The sequence below is a fragment of the Candoia aspera genome, chromosome 1 (assembly GCF_035149785.1).
Source record: "Candoia aspera isolate rCanAsp1 chromosome 1, rCanAsp1.hap2, whole genome shotgun sequence".
Lineage (NCBI taxonomy): Eukaryota > Metazoa > Chordata > Lepidosauria > Squamata > Boidae > Candoia > Candoia aspera.
In genome coordinates this window covers 97,399,938-97,420,673 of record NC_086153.1, presented here as the reverse complement: position 1 = coordinate 97,420,673, position 20,736 = coordinate 97,399,938, and the positions used below count along the sequence as shown (strand labels likewise).

General features: G+C 39.2%; 1 protein-coding gene across 1 annotated transcript in view; it reads left to right on the top strand.

The window, feature by feature from the left end:
* Positions 1-20,736, top strand: part of TPD52L1 (TPD52 like 1) — a 32,346-nt gene that overhangs the window by 3,741 nt on the left and 7,869 nt on the right. The window contains exons 2-4 of the mRNA XM_063310453.1: positions 10,010-10,125; positions 16,053-16,201; positions 19,858-19,959. Coding sequence (XP_063166523.1) covers positions 10,010-10,125; positions 16,053-16,201; positions 19,858-19,959 — 367 coding nt within the window. The remainder of the gene's footprint in view (positions 1-10,009; positions 10,126-16,052; positions 16,202-19,857; positions 19,960-20,736) is intronic.

Sequence of the window (20,736 nt, the reverse complement as noted above, 5' to 3'; positions counted from 1 at the left end):
AGCACGTATATGGCACAGGAGCTATATAAATTGAATGAATGAACAAACAGATAAGCAGACAAGCTGCATTTGGGCCAACAGACATGTTTGGCTTTTCTCTCAGAGGACTTTTTCTGTCTATGGAGCCACTGCTCTTTTGCCTGGCTAGGAATAATTGTCATTGGGGTGTATTTCTGAAGTCCCAGGAGTCCAGCTTAACTTGAATGAGACTGTACCTTTTCTCTTGTTCTCTGTGTTCTTTTTTGTTGTTTATTCGTTTAGTCGCTTCCGACTCTTTGTGATTTCATGGACCAGCCCACGCCAGAGCTTCCTGTCGGTCGTCAACACCCCCAGCTCCCCCAGGGACGAGTCCGTCACCTCTAGAATATCATCCATCCATCTTGCCCTTGGTCGGCCCCTCTTCCTTTTGCCTTCCACTCTCCCTAGCATCAACATCTTCTCCAGGGTGTCCTGTCTTCTCATTATGTGGCCAAAGTATTTCAGTTTTGCCTTTAATATCATTCCCTCAAGTGAGCAGTCTGGCTTTATTTCCTGGAGGATGGACTGGTTGGATCTTCTTGCAGTCCAAGGCACTCTCAGAATTTTCCTCCAACACCACAGTTCAAAAGCATCGATCTTCCTTCTCTCAGCCTTCCTTATGGTCCAGCTCTCGCAGCCATATGTTACTACGGGGAACACCATTGCTTTAACTATGCGGGCCTTTGTTGTCAGTGTGATGTCTCTGCTCTTAACTATTTTATCGAGATTTGTCATTGCTCTTCTCCCAAGGATTAAGTGTCTTCTGATTTCCTGACTGCAGTCAGCATCTGCAGTAATCTTTGCACCTAGGAATACAAAGTCTTTCACTGCTTCTACATTTTCTCCCTCTATTTGCCAGTTATCAATCAAGCTGGTTGCCATAATCTTGGTTTTTTTGAGGTTTAGCTGCAAGCCAGCTTTTGCACTTTCTTCTTTCACCTTCATCATAAGGCTCCTCAGTTCCACGTGGAAATGAGTGTCTTTTCCTACCTTGTCTGCTAGATTACAAGCTTGCAGATCATGACTCTTTTTTCAGTTGTCCTATTAGGCACATTATTACTGTTAAACAGCTGCTTTGTATATGTTTCATTACATTATGACTTGATATTCTGTTGTGTGAATTTTGTCATCTTCTAACATTGTCTGAATAAATATTGCCTTTTTTCTGAATGACTTCAATTCTGTTATTTTCTCATAGTTAGAGAAAATATTTAAGTATCTCTCATATTGATCAGGAGCTTCACTAGAGTTATATGACTAGGGCTATCAATGTGGGTTGCCCTGAAGCTGAGGAGTTCTGATTGCCCATGGTGAGGCAATGTGTCTAGGACAGCATTTCTCAACCTGGGAGTTGAAGTCCACACGACTTGAAGTGGCTGAGGTTGAGAAACACCAATCTAGAATGACTAGTGAAAAGTCACAACAGGTTACTCTTCCTCCATCTTCCAGTCAAGGCGTAAGCAAGATGGTTATGTGAAAAAGACAGATTGTGTTTTCAGTGAGACTGAAAAAGAGATTGAGGGAGAGGTGGCATCAACTGCCTCCCTAGAAATTTGATGTGTGAACAATTATCCCACAGCTGGAGGCATAGTTAATCTGCACATGTGTAAATCTATCCCAAAAATTCAAAAATCAGTAAGACTCACCCAAATCAACCAAGGCATCCTTTATGACTCTTTCTTGGCTCTACCCAAGTAATGAAGGGAGTTTCGGAGCTGGAATTGGCCACAGGGTTAAATGGTCTGCAAGCGAGGCTCAGACAGTATGACTTTTACTATCCTCAGATGAGCTTTCCCAGTTTTGGGAATGCCTGCTAGCAACTTCAAACCCTGCAGAGATCTTGGAGGCTAGATGGGAAGAGTTCTGTTGTACAGTAAATTATATGGCTCCTCCCCTTCTGTCTGCCAGCCTAAATGTGAGATGCTGCATAACACTCCCTCTTGGCTTCAGTTTCCCTTTCAGAGTTTCTTAGACTAACCCATTGCAAGATTAGTAATCTAATTCTACCTGAGCGGCTAGAGGAAAATGCCGATTGGTGGGTCCTTGCCTTGGCCTTCCTTTTTACTCACATAAATAATACACTTAAAATCCATGATGACTGGAACCATTCTATAAACATTTTCATCCCTAAGCATGGCGACCTTTCAGATTCTTTAGATTATTGCCCGGTTAAGTCTTTTAAGTGTGCCTAGTAAATGATATGTCCGTTTCCTATAGTCTAGGTTATTGAATTGACTGGATCAAGATAAATTCCTAGCTCAGGAGCAAACAGGATTTATGGAGACTATAATGGCCCACTGCCCACCTTACAATTCCTAATAGAATATAAACATAGGCAGACTGCCCTTTATATGTGGCCTTTATTGATTTAAAACCAGCCTTTGATTCTATTCCAAAGGACAGTGTCTGGTGGAAAGTCAGACTCTGGTGGAAAGAGAGCCAGTTTGGTCTAGTGGTTAAGGCACCAGGCTAGAAACCAGGAGACTGAGAGTGCTAGTCCTACCTTAGGCATGAAAGCCGGCTGGGTGACCTTGGACCAGTCACTCCCTCTCAGCCCAACTCACCGCACAGGGTTGTTGTGGGGAGGGAAATAGGAGGAGGAAGGAGCATTAGCTATGTTACCCGCCTTGAGTTATTTATAAAAATAATAAAGGCAGGATAGAAAATAAATAAATAAAATAAAGTGCCCCTCACATCCATTGACCAGTGGTTACTCTTTCTAATTAGGAAGCTGTATGAAAATACAGTCACCTAGGTCAGATGATATAGAGCTGGCCACCTTACTGAAGATGTTTCAGTCAATTGAGGTATGAAACAGGGTTGTATTTTATCTCCCCCATTGTTCAATATTGCGCTAACCAAAAAAGGAATTCCACCTACCTAAACTAGTGACAGGCATTGGGCAGTGCTGCCAAATGCCAGTGATGCAGCAATTCTTTCATTTATCCAAGTTGTCTTAAGAGAGGTCTGCGGGCTTTAATGAAATATTGTATTACATTACAATCAACTACTCCAAAACCAACATTATGCTGTTCTTGGGAAGACCTAGTTTCCATAAGCGTCAGCGGTAAATTAGAAATAATAAAATTGAACAAGTTCCAGCTTTTAAATATCTTGGCATAATTTCCCAAGCTACCAGAAGCTAAAGGGAACAAGTCAGATCCATCTTTGCCAAAGCTAACAATAATGCCAAGGCAGTTCTAGGCTTTTTCCATTCTAAAGTGGGGAGATGCATATTTGCCATGACTGAGTTTTTCAGAGCTAAAACTGTATCTCAAATGTCCTATGGTGCTCATGTATGCATTTACAATGATCTAAAGCCCTTAGACATTGTTCAGTCTAGGCTTTTATGAGCACTCTTCTGGGTCCCATGCTGAGCCTCAAATGCCTTAATCTGCATGGAATCCCTTTGGAGGCAAGAGCCCACATTAACCAGCTCTTTTACTAGCTTAAACTTTTGTTCTCTAATGGTTCACTGACCCTGTTAATTCTCCTGGATGACTTTTCTTTTCAAAAACCCTTAGCCGGCCTGTGTGATTGCAGCCTCTCTGTCTTTTCTCTACTCCCCCTGGATTTAAAGAGAGCTACAGGGAAAAATCTGTCAGAAAGTTTTCAACATCACATGGCAGAAGGACTTGAGTGCTTTAGCTAATCACCACTGGTAGGTTCCAACTCCAAAGCCCCTTTATATTTCCAACAGCTTATTCATTCTTGTTTGTCCAGCACACTGTAGAGCCTTTACTTGGTCTCCTTTCAAGCTTTACCTTCTGCAGTATTAGATGGGAGGTTCTATACAGTAGAAACCTGTTCACCACAATAATGCATGTGTTGGTAAACTTTTACCTTCTCCCAACAAAAATCTAATCTTTTATGAGGGAGAGATGATTGGTTTCCTCCTGTCAGACTGGAATCCCACCATCACTAAGAGTTGCTAAGTTTTTATCTGCTAGGTATCCTAATCTTGGGTGGGGACTTCGTTTTCCTTTTTTAAGTCAGAATTTCTTAGGTTTTAAATGACAGCTTCATTGTTTCTATTTTATTTGATTGTCGATTCTGTGTTTTATATGTTACTATATTGCTGGTCATTGACTGTAATTATACCTAGTAGATATATAAAATACAAATACAGTAAGACTCCTATACTTTCTTTCCAAAGAAAATTGAATTTAGAATTGATTCAGGAATAAGCAGTGAGCTGGCCAGATTTGCTGGTGAAAGTACACCATTCAGGATTATAAAAACCAAATGTGATTGTGAAAAGCTTCAGAAAGATCTGTTTAAACTGGGTGGATTATCAAGCAAATATGAAATGCAGTCCAGTTTAAGTAAGTATCAAATGATAAGCATTGGGGCAACTTTACATACATACATAGGATGGGGGTCTGAGCTGTTAGTAACAACCAGAACATTCTTGGAATCATAGTGGATGACTCAGGGTGCAGCAGTTGTGATGTGAAAAAGACATATTCCATGCTGGAGATAGAGAACAGATTAAAAATAATACTGGAAATATTGTAATACCCTTATACAAATCTGTGGTAAATTTGCATTTGGATACTGTGTACAGTTCTGTTTGTCACATTTGAAAAAAGATACAGTATAATGGGGCTGGCAAAGATGGAAATCAGAGTGATCACGATGCTGAACCACCTTCCTTATTAGAAAAGGCCAGAATGTTTGAGATTCTTAAGCTTGTAAAGAAGGGTGACTGACCTGAACAAGGTGTGTCACAAACACATACACACATGCATGTCGTGAAGGAGGTGGACAGAGAGAACTTCTTCTCCCTCTTTAAAAACATTATGACTATAGATCATCCAGTTGGAAGGAGATATAGAATTGACAAATCACAGCCCATAATTAACCTGTGGAATTCATTATCACAAGATGCTGTGATGACCCCTAACTTGGGTCACTTTAGGGTTATTAGTCTTGAGACTCAAGTTCCACCAGGTTGGAGGGAGCAGGTCCCTGGATACCAGTTGCAGGAAACAGTGGCAGGAGAGGTCTCCACTTCCTGCTTGCAAGCAACCCAGAAGGAACATATTGGCTACTGTGAGGAACAAAATGCTGGATTAAAATGGCCCCTGGCCTGATCCAGTAGAGCTTATATCTGTATAGGAAATTACTGTGTCTCTAAAACCTATTAGTGCTGAGTGAAAGGAATGTTTCTTCTGATAACTTATTTATTTGGATGTATATCCCCATTTCTACCAATGACTGATACTTAAGGCAGCTAGCAATAAAAACAAAACAAAAAACAAAACACCTAAGTAAATTTTGCAAACTCATATTTCATAGAAAGACTTGAACTGATCTTATTTATACTGTATAACTTCTGTTAACATAGCTTATATCCTGTGTAATGTTTACTTCATTGGTACAGCAGTTTTTATATAATTAGAGCTGCAGTCCAATTTAAATCATTATCAGTTACATTACGATGTGGTTTCACTAAGAGCAGCTTGTAAATTTGATAACAGATTTCAAACTCCTTTGTGTATCTTTACTTGATTTAGTTAGTTGGGTGCCATCAAATTGGGCCCAGTCATTGGCAACTGTAAGAATAAATGCCAACTGTCTCAACCTGTCCCCTAGTGAAAACCTGTAGCTCTTCTAAGGAGACAGTGATCTCTTGATCCCACATTTTTGTTGTCTTCCCTTTCTTTGACTTGCAAAACATACTTGCTTTTTCTAGTCCATTATTCATTTGCATTACATGCCCCAAAATTAATTTCTGCACACTACTCATCACTTCAAGGGAACAGTCAGTCTTTATGCAGGACTGACTGATTGGTTCTTTTAGTAACTATTAATCCATAATTGAAGGCTTCTGGGTTCCTGCTCTTTCTTATTATAAGCTTTTACAACTGTCCATTGCTACTGGAAAAAACATTCCTTTAAGAGTTCTGATCTTTGTTTGTCATAGAAATATCCTTCCTGTCCAAGTTTACCATTGCTTTCTCCCTAGAATTAATCCCTTTGTTTCTCCAGCACACTGTTCATGTTTAGCTATTCCTGAGTCCAGGGAGGCACCACCTTCACTTCTTTGCCATCAACTACAGAGCTACTGCAAAAAGCTGGGTGGCTGGTAGATGGCAGCAAAGAGGTGGATGTACATTTGGGTAAGAGCTCCTCCCCTAGTATGGATAATAACACCATGGTATCAGTTTGTTCCTACCCTAGAAGTATGAGCTGATGCATCTAAACACCGACTCTTCTCACCTCCAAAATATGTGTTCTGAGAGTGAGTTGTGCGTTATTTTTTGAAATGTTTAATTGTTCTTAAGAACTGGTTCCATTTCTTTTATATGGTTAATATCATTAGGTCTGTTTGATCCATTGCAGGAAACTGAACTTCTCACTGTTCTCAATTTATCATTGAAATAAAGTGGTGTGGTCCAGAAAGAGTATTTTCATATTATTTTCAGAATAATATGATGTTCTTACATCACTCTTAACATTTAACTGTCATGCTGTAGCAGTTTGCTTTACAAGATCTACAGACTTAAAATATTAGTTTGAGAAGCAGAACATAAGAACTATAGCAACTTTGTATGATGTTATTGCCTATAAAGAAAGGAAATGATGTAATTGGCTTTAATTAACTTCCTTTAAGGTTGACATTTCAACCAGAATGCATAAAGAAATGTGAAGGTATTTAGCAACTACCTGAACTGAACTACACAGATTCTCTGCTTCCTTCCAAAGTTTCTTTGTTATTTCTTTTGAATATATTTTGTGCCATTTAAATTGTCATACGGTCTAAATTAATGAGCTGTACAAAGTGATGATAATGAGGGAAGGTTGTATATGTGATGGAGAAAAATGGAATTGTAGATCTGGCAGCAAAGAAATGAACATATGTTAGCTGGTCAACATGTACTGTTCTCTGCAGAGAATTTGGACCTGATATTTTACAGCATGGCTACATCCTTTAAGCTTCATAAATTTTCACCATGTCTCAAGAACCTTTTGCTGTATTTTTAAAACTATCTTCAAGCCATCTATTATAAAATCTTCTTTATGATTAGGATGTCCACTTTGTTAAATCACCATGCTGACTTTTTAATGAGTTTATTCAGAGATAATGTCTATCATACCTGCTTGTTAATGAAGCCCTTGACAAGGCATTGCATCATCTTCAGTAAAGTGAGTCATAAGGTCAAATGAGTTGACAGGCCACGTGGAAAACTGTATAGGAGGTTCCTGAGGATAAGTCTTACCTCAGCTTGATGATGTTTACTGGATAGCCTTGGACAGTATCTTCCAGCTTAATACACCTCAGATTGTTTATTTTCTCTAAACACAAGGAGCACAGCCTATAATGTACTAAATTGCTTCTACCCAAGTTATAAGCTTCTTTCCAGAAAGCTAGGCTTGTACTCCTATTTATACTTTCAAAAATGATACACTAATGCTTATTTCCTATTTGTGTTATCTTTGTGTCTCCCACTATGACAACTCTGCAAGTAGATTTCACAAAAGTACCCCAAGAAAGAAATCGGTTCCACAGGTTTAACCTGCTCTTTGCCAATGATGGTGACTAGGAGAAAATAAAAGGGCCCTTGCTGCATCTCTTCATATTCTAAGCCAGAACAGCCTGCTGCTTAACTCCTTCTTTTACCTTTTCTAAATAGGCTGGTCCAAAAGACTTATGGGGGGGTGGCTTGATTGTCTAGAGATTCCTTGGAACAAATGAATGAAGCCTTGTGAGCTGCCTTCAGCATATCAGTGATTGTGAGAAAACCAGAAAATCATCCAAAGTAGTGCTGTTGCCAAAGACTGACTGGGAATGTTGGAGTGTATTGTCCCAACACATCTAGAAGTCAACAGATGGGAAAGTTGTCCTACAGAACTTTAAGTATTGGAATAATAATGATCGTGGAAGCACACTATTTACTTTGCATATTGTAGACAATGCTTCTTTGGGTCTTTTCAGAGCTTTAAAGAAAATACATTAAAGAATATAATACCTGCTCCTTCTATTCTGTTGCAATGACAACTTGCTATCTGATGCCTTGTAGAATGTAGTCATCCTCTGTTATCTTATGCTGACCTGAACACTTGCAGCTGTCATCAGGCAGTTTTCTGGGGAAAGTATTATAATTATACTAATTCCCTATATCGGGGTAGTGAGCTTCTGGTTGTCCAGATGTTACTGATTCTAAAACCTCTAGCAGAGCCAGCTAACATGGCCAAGTAATGAGGAGTTGTCATTGTCAGATTTACATCCTTAAATTCTAGTCTTGACACAGTTGATTCAAAAAACGAAAGTCCAATTAATGGTATTTATTAAAAGGAAGGTTAAGATTCCAACACAAGAATTACAGCAAGTACTCTAATTTCAAATTAGAAATCTGTATGTAGGCAATCTAAGGCAGCAAACGTCTTGTCCATTTTATTCATCTTAACCAGGCAAACAATTAGCACTTATGTATCATCTGATTTTGTAGATGACTACTTAAATACATATTAATAATAAGTATAAGTTGACTGCACTCTTTCCTGTCTTTTATTATAGTTTTTAGTTGTTTTTAATTCTTTTAGTGGATAAATTATATTGAATGTTTAGCTTTTATTTTAATTGTATACGCTGCCCAGAGATGGGCAGCTGTATAAATTCAATCAATCAATCAATGAATAAAATATTCTGTTGTTCTAGGGCAGCGTGTCATGGTTCCTGTTCCAGTGTTCCTGTGAACATTGTAACCAGTTCCCATGCCATGCTGGTGCTGACACGTGTTACTGTTCGGGAGGGGGCTGCTCTTGTTCTTTGTACCAGGCACTGATGTAGAGACTTTGGGAAGTCTATTTGGGTTATCTCGCCTGTTCAAGGACACTTTCCCGAAGACCAGCAGGAACCGCTAGGAACACCTGCAGGCTGCGGGGAGTGGACTCTTTCTGACTCAGGGGGAGGGATTGGAACTGTCTAAGCTTTAATTGTTTGAGAGACCCGTGTTTTTGCCATTCTCAGCTCTGCTCTTGAACTTGCATGCTATCCAGTAATAAATCAGATATCCATAAGCTGCTTGTGTGAGTCTGGTTGGAAACCTGGGTAGGCGTTCATCACACAGTGTTTCTAAACCTTGGCAACTTTAAGGTGTGTGGACTTCAGTTCCCAGCATGGCTGGCTGGGGAATTCTGGGAGCTGAAGTCCACACATCTTAAAGTTGCCAAGGTTTAGAAACACTGTTCTAGGAAGAAAGAAACAAAATGCATTATCTATGAACTGCTCAAAGATACCTTAATAACATAGACATAATTTCTAGATGTTTTCAGTACTGGTAACCCATGTTATGTCCATATCACATATAGATTGTTTTGATTTGACAAGCAATTTGGCTTTTTTTGCAGTTTGGTGCAAAATTCTTATTGACAGCAACATGAGTATAGCTAAGTGCTGTTTGCTTCAGTGGGCAATGTCCAAAGTCTGACATAGAGAAGCTTTACTGCCTCTACAATCTGATCTTTCCCTAATCGGAAAAGCAAGAATCTGTTCTATCTGCATACAGAGCATTTATACTGCTACTAAGCTGTGGAACCTCTTGTTACAATCTCAGCTAATACAATAAACTATTAAGTTCTGAAGTGGTTTATATAAGCAGAGGGGACTCAAGACAGCTTAGTTGTACAGGAAACAAATGAATGCTGAAGATCTCTGAACTATTTTTCAGCATTCTCCTCAGCAGGAGACGGCATACTTTTCTAGGTTCAGAAGATAAGTTTGGGCCAAGTTTGCCTGAAGCATGTGGGTACAGATTTGGAGAGAGGGAGGGGGAGAGAGAGAGAGTCACATAGACTTGATTAGTAACTTGATAGGAGAATGATGGAACTACCAGAGAAATAAGCTAGACTGGGAAATTGAAGCCATTTCTGTACTGTTGTCAGGGAATATTCATTGACTTGTCCATGAAGATCCGGGAGTCAGGCTTGCCTTGAAGGAGCCTTTATCTTTACTTTTTCACTCTTTTCTGCCTTATTTCCAAAGGTCTGTTAGAAAGACAAGTGTTCCATGAGACAGATGAAGACACCATTACTGATGTCGATTTGACCAATGTGATTTCTGAAGAAGAGCGAGAAGAATTAAAAGTTGAAGTAGTCAAGGTAATTTTATTTGACCTTTATACATCATCTTTAAAAAATGTTTTTTTTAGAAATCATTGTTTTTACTATTTTTTCACTTGCTATTATTCTTGATCACTTACTTGTATACAGCTGTTGGATTATAGTTACAAAGAGCCCTGGTTAAAACAGTTTATCTGGACCTTTTTGGTCAAGATTCAGGTCTCGGTATGGGACCAAAATTGCATTGGTTGCTCTTGTTGGTAACCTTTGGTGGGACTGAGATGGAGGGAGTGCAATTATCCCAGTACTCTTAGACACTATTGACCATGATATCCTCCTCCTAGATTGGCTGTCAGAATTGTGAAGGGGGGGCATTGTTCTTCAATGGGCTACTTGAGGATTCAGTTGTCCCCAGCTACTATTTATCATCTACATGAAGCTGCTGGGAGTGATGATCCATCATCATGGGGTGAGGTATCATCCATATGCTGATAATATCCAGTTATATATCTGTACCCTAGGCTAGGCAGGAGATCCTGACTTAATCTCTTGAGGATGTAAGGGTCTGGATAGGGAGAAATAGGCTTAGGTTGAATCCATTCAAGACAAGGCTGTGAATTTGGAAGCCAGCCATATCCTCGACTTTGGACTAGGTAGTGCTTCCCTACACAGACCTAACCTGCAATAAGGAGTCCTTCAGGATTCATTGCTCCTATTTACACAGTAAGTGAAGGCTGTGTGCAGGAAGGCCAATTCGTAGTCACATATTGCGCACTAGATGTGGCCATCTCTGGATCAAGAGGCTTTACTCACATTCACCCTCTAGTCACATTGCAGCTGGATTATTGCAATGCATTCTACATAAAACAGCCCTTGAAGACCATCCAGAAGCTTTAGTTTATGCAAAATGCAGTGGCCTATGTAGTTATAGCTTCACTGAGATTCATCCATGTAATACCATTACTCTGGAAACTGTATTGGCTGCAAAGCTGGTGCTGGTTGTCACCTTTAAACCTCTATATGGCTCAAGGCGTGGCTATTTCTGTGACCTCCTTCTCTGACTCAAATCTGCCCATCCAGTAAGATCTGGGAGAGGGGGCTTACTGAGGGTTCCACCATTCAGGGTATGCCATGTTCAGGGATCCTGAAGGCCCCCTCCTTTGAAAAGCTTACCTCCAGATATCCAGACTACTCTCGCCTTCCTGTATTTTTGTGGCTCTTCAGAATAGCATTTGGGGATGAATATCACCATGCTCCTTCCAAGTGATGGCACGTCAGCTCGATCCATTGTTAATGGTATTAATTGATTTTCATTTTTAACCTTTCAGAGACACCACAACTGGAGTGGCATATAAGTTGTGACAATAAATAATAAATAAATAATTGCATGGTAAGAGTAAATGGAGAAGGAAACTGTACCCTATGTGCTTATATTACAGGTCAATCATTTTGTACAATTAGGGCTGTAAACTTACTGTACCACCAATTGCATGAAACGGTGCCCCAGAAGTTAACTGAACTTTATTCTTCCCTGATAAAAGCAATTGTATAGGTGTCAGAGGAGCTGAGGCGTTTGTGTGCATGTGTGTGTGTGAGAGAGAAAGAGAGAGAGAGAGACAAAACCTGTCCTCACAGCTCAACTTACGTTAGTGATATACTTGCAGTCAACACTGTGATGCAAGTATACAAGGCTGGAGTTTGCAGCATGACATCACAACACATGTTCCTTCATTTTTGCAGCATTGCTATTGGTGCTAGTCTGTGTCTAGTTTAATATTCACACAATGAGAAGAAAACAAATACACTGTTGTTGGGAGACCTGTCCAGACATGACAAATATGGGGTGTGGCAGCTTTGAGCAAGTTTCTGAGTCTTGTCTTTTGCCACTTCATACAATTGTTACGCAGATGAAATTGGGAAACCCTATGGGTACTAACACGGATGCTAAAAAAAGTAAGAGCTGAATAATACAGTGTGTTTACATATGTACAAAGGAGGGTGCTTAATAAAATGCAAAAGTGCATAACTTTTGTGGGGGCTGAGACATGCTTTGAGTTGTGTACCAGGGCACAGTTCAAAAAGTGAGCCAGGCAAGGATAAAGATGTAGGTGGAGTCAAGCAAGTCAAACTTATTATCATTTCTTTATTATGCATTTAATGTACCAATAACTGAAATTTTCTGAGTAGATTATCGAAAGCTTAATTAAACATTAATTAAATGTGATTAATATTATTGTTCATATTAATATGCATTATATTGTAAACCTTCTAGAGTTGCTCTGTGAGTGAGAAGGGCAGTGACTAAATTTGGAAAATACATACATAAATAAAATTTTACTATTATGTCACATTAAAAAAATCACAATTCAGCATCTGTTTTGGAGGGACCACAGCTAATGCTTTGAGGAACCAAGGTTATGCACTCCAGGCCACTTGATCATTTATGTGCATCTCTTAACAATTTATAAAATTTAGTGAAAATTAAGTACAAAGAATTTTACATTTAGCTCTATTTAGCTCATTCTCTGATGTGAGCTGAGGTTAAGGCCTTTATCCTCAAAGCGTATGCCATGGTACAGATTGTTTTGTCGTCTTTGCAGTTATGGAATCTAGGTCAAGTCATACGACGACATTCACAACAGTCAGATACCACACTGTTTCATTGTTTCAAAGAAATGCATTAGAGATTTGCTTTCAGAAATGCATGAAACTTCTCCAAGCTTACCAGTTTTATGAAGAGCTAATGAATTTTTCCTTGTTTAGATTAGCTGTCATGCTACCGTTGGAAGCTGTGGGCCTCTTGGTTTTCCACATGTTTGAAAACAGTCAGTAGTTGAAGATATTTATTTTATAAACCTGACTAGATTTTCCGAAGGTAGTAAATAAACACTGTAAATATTGTACCCGTGCCTTGTCCTCTTTCTCCCCACCAACTTTACCATATTGCCACCAGATGAAGCTAGAGCTACCACATCTGACAGCAGAAATCAGATGGCCACTAAGTAGCACTCTTACGTATTGCTCCAAGCAAGTGTTCATCCAGATTTTTACCGGCCAGATCTGGTAGCCCTAGACAAAGCAGAATTCCTATCTTTAACGGCCAGTTTTGTTATGACCCTAAATTTTACATCCTGCCCTTTGTCAGACTGGATCTTTTTAAGACTCCTTCTAGCTGTGCTGGCTTATAACGCAGGAGCCAATTTGTACTGTTAATATAGACTGCCTCCCTTAAAGAGGAAGGAATCGCCCAACCATCTGATCAAGAGACATACATATGCAGAGAACAACCCACAGCTTACTGGTGCATAATTTCTGGATCTTTACAGAATCTTTACCTCATTTCTGGATCTTATGGAACAGCTGTTACGGATAATAAATAAGTAGGCAAACAGGTCGCTTCATGTTTATTTGCCAACTGGCTGGTTTTCAACAGGTCCATCCATTTTTGCCTTCTATCTGTGTTTGCATATTAGGTATCACCGGAAGATTGCCCCAGCCTCTAGAAGATTCAGCTATCATGATACTAGGGAAATTCAAAAGTTTTGAATTTGAAAAGTTTTAGATTTGAAACAGCTTGTTCCAACCTTACTGGAAGAGGTACAATGCTACTTCACCCATTCCAGGAAAATTTTGAACTCAAAACCAGTGTATTGAGTGCAAAATGGAACCATTTGATTCTGGAATGGCTGGAACAGCTGTGTAGCTCAAGACATTTCAAATTTTGCATAGCACTTAATACTTTCATGTAAATGTTTCGATGTGCAGAAGCAATGTATCTTGCTTTGTGATACTATATGGGATTAGATGGTTTTTGGCATGCTTTCATCTACTTTTATGCTCTGGCACAGGACATTTTTTGAATGGAGTGCGGAGTATTTTTTTTTTTAATTAGGAAACTCATGGCCCTAAAAGTGAGTTTTTATTCCAAGCCATCATAAGAGTGGAGGAGCATATACAATAATGACTTTTAACTTGCTGATAATTTTTTTAAGCCTTTGAGATACAGAAACACTCAGTGCTTTCAGCACAACCCATAGATTTTGTCAGATTTCAAGGGGCACTGGACAGGAAACTTCCTGGAGTTCCTATCACACGCACTGCCCCTTCTTACTCCAGATCCATCTTGCATTCTTCCTACCTGCTCTGTCACCCTCTTTCCTTTCCCTGATGCTCTGATAATTACGCTGTACTTGCCACAACTGGCCAGGCATCTTTTCTTTATCATTCCATCTAATTAGACAACTCTGCAAAAAGCCCCAGAGACCCTTTGGAGACATGAAAGTAGCCTTGGCAGTAGCTCCTTTGTTGCTGGTGTGCACCCAGCAGTCATGATTGACTGTGGTATCCATCTTGCCTGCCCATATATTTGGGGATCAGAGGCACCGTTTACAGTGCTTCTACTTCTTCCTTAGTGGGCAGTTTCGTTCAGTGGCTGTAGGAGAGAAAAGATCAGCCCAGTGGTCACCCAACCGTGGGACACCTTAGGGTTCAGTTCTCTTCTCCCAGGACTTAATATCTACATTAACCCACTGGGAGATGTTATCTCTTAGTTTGGAGTTTGATATCATCTGAATGCTGATTATGCCCAGCTTTACATCACTATGCCAGCCATGGAAGTCTTATCTCAGTTTCTGGTGGGGATATAACAGGCTAATGTTTAACCCAAGCAGGACAGAGTTACTGTTTGTTCTTCAAGGTTCTCAGCCAGCTCCAGTGAAGTCTTTCAAGAGGGAAGCATTACTTCCTAGGGGGTCTTTACAGCTGCTGCCGGGAGGGCAGGTGGAGGCCATGGCCAGGGGGATTTTTGCCTAACTTCAGCTGCTGCACCAGTTGCAGCCCTACTCAGAGCCCAGGAATCAAGTAACAGTAATTGTAACCCTCATCACCGCATGCATAAACTACAGCAGTGTGCTGTACTTGGGGCTGCCTTTGAAGATCATCCAGAAGCTACAAGTTGTGGTGGTGTAATTACTGACACCAGGAGCATATTAAGCTGGTGCCAGTAAGCTTCCAAGTGCAGTTCAAGCTACTGGTTTTGACCTATAAAAATATTGCTTGGCATTGTGGTATTTTCAGGACCACCTTCTCCAACTAGAATCAGCCTGTCCGGTGCAGTCCTCTTGGAAGAAACTCGGGTAATCCTATGTTTCCATGAGGTGGGGGGTGGGGCTAGGCCAGTGTCCTGGCCTAGCCCCACCCTACAGAACACTACACTAGCACCAACACTACAGAACACCTCCCTTTGGGGCTTAGACTACCCTCCAATTTGACAGCATTCTGGATAGCAGTAAAGGGTGGACTGTGAATGTCAGCTCGTTATTTTGTTTAAATTGTGGGCTGTTGTGTAACTGTCATATGAGTATTGAACTAGGGTTATCTTTAATTTAGAGGGACAGTAGGATGTTAAGGTGATTGTTATATTGTTACTGTAGATACCTGAGTGTATACGGTTTACTGTGAATGTTTTAATATTTTTATATTTAGTGTGGATGATTTATTGTTTTCTGCTGTATGTATCATGGATGTTATAAATGCTGTAAGCCACCATGAGTCATAATGAAATTGGTGGCATAGAAAGCTGATAAATAAATCACTGATCAATTATTCTTTTTTTCCTTGATAGTTTAGGGGTTCCTGGGCTGTGGTTCCCTACCCTTACACCCCAAAGTTCAGCCTTAACTTAACCATTGCTGAGATCTGCCATTATAATATAATAAATATAATATAATATAAATATAATATAAATTATAATAAGCCATTTGAGCCCATTCTTTCTACATGAACAGTCGTATTCATACATTTTGGCATTCCTTAATTGAATATAAAAGCAATGAAATATATATTCAGTAGGGATTCCATTTATTTGGTATTATTGTACTTAAGGAAATTGGCACTTAGAACTGATGGGCTTGAACAACGAGGAGTAATAATCCAAGCTTTTCCTTTGCTTTCTTCCTTATATGCAGCTAGAGGATGAAATTGCAACTTTACACCAAGTGTTAGCAGCCAAAGAGAAGCACCTTGTGGAAATAAAGCAAAAGCTGGGCATCAATCTGATGAATGAGCTGAAGCAAAACTTCAGCAAAAGCTGGCATGATGTGCAAACTACCACTGCGTGAGTGCAAACTTCCTACATGTCTCTTCTTCCACTCTGGGTATTACTCAATATAATTTGCATGGGCAATCCAGAACTTGGAGTGGAACAGATTTGGCTTCAATAGCTTGATTTTCATCTCCCACTCCACCATGACATTCATTGGGAATGCTTTTTTGTTGGCTTGGTCTATCTTACAGAGAGCTTCTGAGGATCGAAACAAAAGAGCTATGGAGTCTGCCAAATTATGCTCTTAGAAATAATTGTGGGGTCTCTAGCATTTGAGGGATGCTTTGCATCATTTTTGGGCGATGGGGGTTGTTGCTTTAACTGTCACCTGCCAGTGAAAATACATTGAAATTAATTTGTCAGGTGCATGATAGACTCTTGCCCCCTCTTTAGCTAATGAATTAGCTTGCTTGATCACCTTTGCACAACTCCTTTCTTTCCAGAGTTTTCAGCTTAGGATGTCAGAATGAATGGCTTATTTGCATGTTCTGAAGACATCGGAGGAATATCCCTTAAGAGTGAGAGTGGATTGACCAAAATTGGTTAGAAGGAAGCACAACTGTTTCCTTCTCAAAGTTTATTGCTGGATGTCCTGCTCCAAATGTTTTTACTTCTTTCAAATTGCTTTCTATATGTTTGTGCCATTGACAGATAATCTGGGGTGCCCAATGATGTAATCATGGGAGAATAAAGGCAGTACAAACATGATGCCTTAGCAGATTCTCTGTATTATTATTTGTTAGTATTATGTTCCAGCTTTCCTCTAAGAATTCAGGGTGGAGTTCATAGCGCACTTCCCCACAACAACCCTTGTAAGGTAGGTTGGAAATAATCATTGGCCTAAAGTCACTAGGTGAGTTTTCACATATGAGAGTATCTTTGAGCCTGGGTCTCCTTTCTAACACATTGGTCACTACACCACATTGGTTTTCTTGTATTTGACTTGGTATATAATAATATAGAATATAAGATTTTTAGAAATAATCCAAGGTACTAAGAACCTTTTCAGATGAATGGAACCGATAGATGTTTTGTTGCAGTGTGGTTACATCACTTAGATCGCCCCATAGCAGGCTCACATTTGTTTGTAGTATATCTAGGAATTGTCCTAGATGTCACCCTGAGAATTATTGCTATAGGTGATCCTTGGAGAATCCTGCAGATATATTCCTAGCATTGCAATGGAATGGGGGATGGAGGGGGAGTCAGACAGCAGTGTTTTTTATTTGTCCTCCTAAATTATTATAATTGTCTCAAACCAGCCTTTCTCAACCTTTTGACCCTGGAGGAACCCTTGTAATATTTTTCAGGCCTCAGGGAACCCCTGCACATTCAGGCTCAAATATAGGCCAGGAGTTACAAAATTATTATATGTGTTTCATGTGTAGGCCTGTATATATGCATTAAAAATCAAGAATGAAACTTAACTCTTTAATGTGAAGTTGCCCGAATTTGAAATAATTTTTTAAATAAATTGTGATCTCCCTGGGAACCCCTAGTGACCTCTCACAGAACCCTCGGGTTCCATGGAACCCTGGTTGAGAAACCCTGCTCTAAGCTCTGCACTGAAAAATAGAGATAAAGTGTGCAATAAACAATCACCATTACCCACAGAAATAAAACTGAACCAGGATAGTAATCAAGAAGGTAAATTCAGACAGAATCAGGCAAAGTACCATATAATTACCTTTAGTTAAGCTTGAGCCAGAAGGACATAGTCTTATATTGAGTGTATGTCTGGGCAGTAAGCATATCTCATTATCTAAATACTATGCATATTATTCTTTGGACTATACAGAGATAAAAAAAAGTTGAAGAAGGGAAAACCCTGCATAAGGAAAAGAACACATTTTGCAAAAGGGCTATATCAAAATAGCAGAAAGACTTTGTTGTGAAATTTGAACTGAAGACCCAAGAATTGTAGGTTTGCCTTGATTCTTCAGTGGATGGCACTGTTTCTTTTAATAATGTGCTTCTATTTATCTTACTTTATTCTTTTACTTCTCCATTCCCCTAGGTCACAGCTGGTTCCATTTTAGGACTCGATAGTAAAAAGGAAACATACTGAATTTAATTATAATTAGTGAACTGGGTTTTACTATGTTTGGAGAACCAACTGCATGTAAATCTAAATAGGCCGATTCCATCTGCCTACTCAGTATTTTTACAAGTGTTGAAGTAAAAGAAAGGATAGTAATAATTGTGTTTGAGTATGAGCGCATACCTCCAGAGAGTAGAAGGAGAAAGGTAAATTGTGAGATGTGAATGAGCATACTCAGCAAATGCTGTAGACTAAAAGCTGACTTGCTGGTTTCTAGATTTTAAAACAGTTTAGCAGCCCTACTAAGGAATGCAAGCATAGCAAGTTAAAGCATGTCCTATAAATCAGTCATGTGCAAATTTAAGAGGATTGTGTCTGAATAAACATGGCAGGAATTCTGTGGCTGTTTTAAGAGAAAAAGCAGGATTCCTTTCAATGTGAACCTGTTCAAGGAACTCTAGAATTAGTGGGATGTGACTGAGATATCATTTCTTCTTCTTCCTCTCCTTCTCCTTCCTGGCTTTGTTATTCTTGAAATGCTCCATGCCATAACCTTGACTTTGAGAAACTAGCCTGCCCATAGCCATCAAATGAATTTCATAGCCATGTGATAATTTTAACCAGCACAATGCTTTATACATCTGTACAACACAGATCAGTCTGCCTGATATGCATCATACCAATGATCTGTGATTGCCTGACATGTGCTTAATGATTCTTGGGGATGCCACTGCTGTTCACTCTTCTTTAGTCAATCTTCACAAAATACAAGATAAGGTAGTAGAATTCTAGACTGTCTCTATTCTAGCTAAGTAATCACATTTTTATTGTTTCCCTCCATTTCATCAGAATATAACAGATAAGTAGCAATTAACTTATTTATTTATTTATTTTTCAAATTGTGCCAGCGCCCATCTCCCCCAAGAAGAGGGACTCTGGGCGGTTTACAGTATTGAGGAAACATAAGTAGCATGTTATTTTAGTCTGTAGTCCTGAATCTCCTAAGGCTGTTAATATATAAGCTTCTTGATCTTTCTAGTACATCCAGTAAATACTATACATCCAGTATACATATATACGTATATACGTATATACTATACATCCTCTTTACATCCAGTAAATACTATAAGCTTTGAAAACCATTTGACAGTGTTTTGGAATGTGGGAGCAGATGTACAGCAGCTCTTAAAACAGTGATGTTGTTTTTCAGGGTTTTGTGTGAATCTCAAAAAGAATGTGGCTGCTTTAATAACTAACTCATTAAAGCAACCATATCTTCATTGCAGTTCATTAAAGTAGCCATATTCTTTTTCAGGCTTGCATGAAAAAGCTGCTAGTAAGTGAATTACATGTTACATTCCAAAACACCCAAATCATTTTCAAACCATGCACAGCCATAATATTTAGGACCATAACAACTCAAAAGAGTGAGTAATCTGTTTTAGACATACGCACGACTTGTTCACTGTTTTTCAAGTGAGTTTGCAATTTGGCACTTAGTTCTCACAGCAGAATGTTAGCTTCCTGATTTCAGCTATATGATATGCAGATATCTTGAGGACACAAAAACCTGAATCATGTTCTTAATTAGGATTGCTGTTTATGTTGTGTTGTCTTACAATTCTAGGTATAAGAAGACTCAGGAAACTCTGACACAAGCAGGGCAAAAGGCCACAGCAGCTATCAGCAATGTTGGAACAGTTATCAGCAAAAAGTTTGGAGATATGAGGTATACCAGTATGGATTTAATTTACAGGATGAAACTTAGTTCCTCCTCATTATTGTATTGTAGCAATTGTAAGATTGAATCATGGTTAAATTAACTTTCATTTTTCCTGTTTTATCATAAAGAAAATTGCTACCGTATAAAGATACATTTCTGATTTAAATCCTGGAAAATTGACAATGGAACCAAAGAGCTTACATGTTGCAATCCAGTTTGCTAAATCTTACTAGTAAATTTATAGTCAGGCCACAAAAACTGTATTAGCTTAATTCTTTTCATGGATGGATTCTTAAAGACAAGTATTTTGAAGAATAACTAGCTTATCTCCAAACTATTCTTAGAAATGCCAAGTACAGTGATGACTGCTCAAATTCTCTAGCAGTTTAGAATGTTAGAACTTGTAAAACAGTCCAGTGCCTTCAGTATCTTCATCATTTTCAGTAAAATGCTTCATGGTGGAGAGTCAGTTGTTTTTATAGAAAATCAGGTTTCATCATTTGACATTTCAAGATAGGGCTGACTGATTGTCTGTTCCAGGTTTATAACCCTGCTAGGCAAATAACTTTAATTTGGTATTTGTTTTGCTACTTATTGCCAAGGTTTTAACAGTTTGGTAGGAATGGAGTGAAAGGCATTGGAGATAGGTACAAGATGAAAGGATTAACAACTCTGTTTTGAAAGAGTTACCTTCCAGTCTTCAGAAGCATAGCTGGCAGTAAAGCAAGTTGGGCCTGCCTTGATCTATAGGTTGGAAGTTGCCTTCCATCAACTTAAGTGGAA